This window comes from Vanessa tameamea, chromosome 23 (assembly GCF_037043105.1).
Source record: "Vanessa tameamea isolate UH-Manoa-2023 chromosome 23, ilVanTame1 primary haplotype, whole genome shotgun sequence".
In the NCBI taxonomy this organism is placed as follows: Eukaryota; Metazoa; Arthropoda; class Insecta; order Lepidoptera; family Nymphalidae; genus Vanessa; species Vanessa tameamea.
In genome coordinates, this window is record NC_087331.1 from 5,299,622 (window position 1) to 5,303,946 (window position 4,325).

Genomic DNA, 4,325 nt, shown 5'->3' on the forward strand with positions numbered 1-4,325 from the left:
ATTGACTATGTTAGTTCTCTATAAATGACAATAAAATACAATCAATATCAAATTTGACTTGAAATACCAACTCATCAAATTATTAGACAAAAAGTATTTGATAGTAAGCATTATTATGTTCCAGTTTGAAAGGTAAGTGAGCCAGAGTAACTACGGGCACAAGGAAAATTGAGATTCATTCTAGTTCCTAAAGTTGATGGAGGGACATAGATATGTATCCTAGCTCCGAAAGTCGGTGGTGCGTTGGCGATATTAGGAATCGTGAATATTTCTTACATTTTCAATCTCTATGTACTGTATGTACTGGTGATAACTTATCATCTATCTGTACTGAGTGAAAACGTAAATCACAAAGATATAGATAAAATTGATATTCTATTTAATATTAGTATAGAAATAATGATTAAAAAAAACGATAGATATACGACACGATTAATGTTAAAATTGTTATTGATAACGAGCATTACATTTTTATCACCAAATTTCCATATCTACCACTCAAGGATCACGCATTTTACATTCATCATTACGCATGCCAATTGATTAGTCTAGTTTGTTTTTACTTTATTTTTTCTAAATAATAATTTTGATATAAATCTAAATAAAAATGTAATTACTAGAATTAATAACATGAAAGCAATAAATACTATTGACAATATAAATAATACTATTTCTAATTCTAAATACTGAGCGTATGGAATATTAGCCGATGGTGCACGGAGATGTTTCGCTCCACCGTGTCTTAATACATATTCGATCCACCATACAGATCGCTTTAATGGAGTTTCTGGTTGATCACGCATTAGTTCACGAAGCTTGATAAGATTTTGACGATAACTGAAAATGACATACATTTTAGTTATATGTTAGTTATATGTTAGTTATGTGTAGTCGCAACTTGTAAAACATGTCTGCCTTAAGCCTCATCTCCTCATCATTGAGATTTAGATTTAGTATCGCCCTGCTTCATTGCGGGTTGGCAGTTACACATGTACCAGATTTTGTTAAACAAGATGGTTTCACGCGATGTTTTTCTTCACCATCGAGTATTGTAAATGTAAAAATTAACTCGGGTTTGAGTCAACAATTTTCGGTTAAGATTCGCGTTCTAATTGTCACTAAACGCTTTCGGTAAATTCTTTAAAATGATAAAAAAATCACTTAAAGTAAACATACTCGTAGAAGATGGGTTTTTTATCATATCGCTACTGAACGGGTATAGTATATGTGTTGATTGGTTCTTGTTAGATTTGTTCGTACTATGTTTTCAGTAACATAAAACTACATACCAACGTATTATTTGTAAACTTTACCAAAAGGAATATCATTTTTTTCTTAAAAATAGTAATATATGTTACTTTCACAATAAATATAAAACTAAATAACCAATGTGTGATACACATATTATGTAAACCAGTATTTAAATTAAATTAATCTAAATAATATTCACCTTTCATCGTTTATAACTGTTTCAATAGCGTTTTTGAGTTTGTCTTCAGTTAAGGTTCCAGTCTGAAGATTTATACCGATTCCGTGTTTTTCATATTTTTCAGCGTTATACCATTGATCTCCTAACATTGGTAGAGCGACTAGAGGAACTCCAGCAGTTATAGCCTCATCCGTTGATTGAAGTCCAGCTTGAGTCACAAATAGTTTTATTTTGGGGTGCCCTGTAAAAATACTATATTTTTGACAAGGAATATACTTCACATAAAATTACTCATAATAATGGTTTATAATACTTACTCAGTAGATCAGACTGTGGGAACCATTTAGAAATTCTAATATTTTTTGACTTTACAGGCAGTTCATCTTTGTCCCACTTCCACAAGACATTATAAGGTAACTTGGAAAGAACATTTGCTATAATTTTTACTATTTCTTCGGGCATCATGCCTGATAACACATTTGTACCAAAGCTGACGTATATGACACCATGTTCCGATGAATCCAAATACGACTGGATATCCTTAATATACACAAAAAAATAACATTACTTTACAAAATAAATCACAAATGGATATAAAAAAATAAAAACCCAACATGACAAACCTTTGGTAATTCTTTTTCAGGTGACTGATGAATACCACCCATATACACAACACCTGGTGGCACAGGTTGATTGTCTGCCCAAATAGGATGGATATTTAAAAACAACATATGGACATTTTCATATAATTTACTAAGAGGTGGCACATCTGGGCCAAAATATTTTTTGAACATTGCATGTTCATCAGCTTCACCCAAATAGTTTGCGTATTCAAATGTAAAATGTATATACAGATTGTGTAACTTTTCCCAGAAAGTCAAGTTGTAAATTTTTTGTTGCAATGTCGACGGATACAAAATAGGATGTGTTGGTGAACCCATAACGTCATGGTTATTAAAAATGGCACCAAAAGAACTAACTAAAATAGTTGGTGCTTTAAATATATGCGAATAAACAAGCGCAGGACGAACGACAGCTTCGATTAGAACGACGTCAAATTTATTATTCTTATTCGATACTAACTCTTTCACTTCAGGTGAATTAAGCTGTCCAAGAAAAATGTAAGAGAAGAATTGATTCGCTTGTCTAAATTCTGTAAATTTTGGCACTGATTTCTGCTCAAACTTGAAGTTATCTTGTAATACTTGTCGCCAAATTGTATAAGATATATCGTGGGTATCTATTTCTGTTAGATTAGCAGGAGCTTTTCCTTTGGGGTAAGCTGGATCTGTTGTTATTACTGTAACTTCATGTCCTCTTTTAACTAATTCTTGAGTTAATTTACGAAATACTACTTGATGGCTTATAGATGGTATCGGAAATATGCCTAATATTTTCGCTGATTGCGTAACCGTAAACAAATACGTCAAAATAAATATTGATGTCTTTAAAATCATTTTCAATTAGAGCACAATTGTCAGACGACTTAACGGTTTAAATAATTACACAAAAGTAAATCCATTTTATGAATGTTATCTTTTGATAGCATATTATGTAAAAGATAATCTTACCATTGTATACCCGATAATTTTTTATTTTTTTTATTTCAGTTAGATAATATGAGCAAATGGAGTATTAGGCCGAAAATTTAGGTAAAGACGACATTAAACAATCAATGCGTGACCAATATGTAGCTATAATTACACTGTTCCACTAACCCTTCAAAACTGGAACACAGCAGTGTAGAATATAATTTGGTCAAATTCGATAACCCTGTGAATTGTCCTAGCAATTTCACTTGTGGAATTTAAAGTACTTCTAGGTATCATATTTTTAGAACATTAAATATTTAAATACTTATTAATACGGTTGCTGACGATAACATCTTGTCAAGATCACGAATTAGGGTAAATAGCCTTGAAGATTAAAATGCACTCAGTTTTTTTGATATAACAATATAACCTGGTTCAATGTTCAATGGCTTAAAAGAGGAAATTAAAACAATTCGCTCAGAAAACTATTTAAAATCTATTTTAACTTAATGAGTGAGTTTTTAATACTATTAATAAGATAGCGTTTCGAGTTGATTGAGAAAATATGGGCTAACTGCCAAAGGTTTGATACAATTTTCATTCAACTTGATTGTTAAAATACTTGATCACACAACATAAATATTTATCGTGGTGGACTACGATGTGGTGGCGGGCCCAGTCAGCGCGGGAGGCTCATCTAAGCAGGGTGTCGACGTCATTACATATTCATTTTTGTGTCTGATTTTTCTTATACCACATTTATTTTCTTAGTTTTCCTCATGTTTGGCTATCAGATAATGGGTGTTGAACCGGGGATTTCGTCTGAGGTAAAAATAAATATTGATAATATTTTACGCAATTTTTAGTGAGAACTTTTTGTTTGTTTTTCTTTTTTTTTAATAATGGTAATGTTTAGGCGAACCGGCAAATGGACCTAATGTTAAATGGTCACCACCGCCTATTGATATTCCTTACATCGGCAATGTGTAAACAACCTTAGGAACTAAGGTGTCATATCCCTTGTGGCTGTAAGCTGGCTCACTAGCCCTTAAAACTGGGACATAGCTTCAACTAAGTGTTGCCATTTAGTTTTGTGAATGTAATAAATAATAATAAATATATTGATTCTGTCCCACAGATGTTGCGGTTGAAATGCGTCTTAATAATAAGTACAATTGTGTATGGGAGACATGAGTCCAAACTAGGTTGCCCTGCACTAAGGTTGCCCTGCACTAAGGTTGCCCGGCTCCGCCTCTATGATAGGACCTATTTATTTATTTAATTTTACAGTAAATAGGAGAAAGACCAAACATAAGAGATTACATAACATTATGAAATACCGTGCGCGTGCAAATAACGTGTAA

The 4,325-nt window shown here is 32.3% G+C and overlaps 1 protein-coding gene across 1 annotated transcript; it reads right to left on the reverse strand.

Annotated features, from left to right (window-relative positions):
- Positions 1–512: 512 nt before the first annotated feature.
- On the reverse strand, positions 513–2,936 carry LOC113401899 (UDP-glucosyltransferase 2-like). The gene is made up of 4 exons (XM_026641975.2): positions 2,053–2,936; positions 1,747–1,969; positions 1,451–1,670; positions 513–837 (listed from the first exon to the last, which is right to left on the reverse strand). The coding sequence occupies exons 1-4, from the start codon at positions 2,884–2,886 to the stop codon at positions 549–551; spliced, it is 1,566 nt and encodes a 521-aa protein (XP_026497760.2). The 5' UTR covers positions 2,887–2,936; the 3' UTR covers positions 513–548.
- Between the last annotated feature and the right edge of the window lie 1,389 nt (positions 2,937–4,325).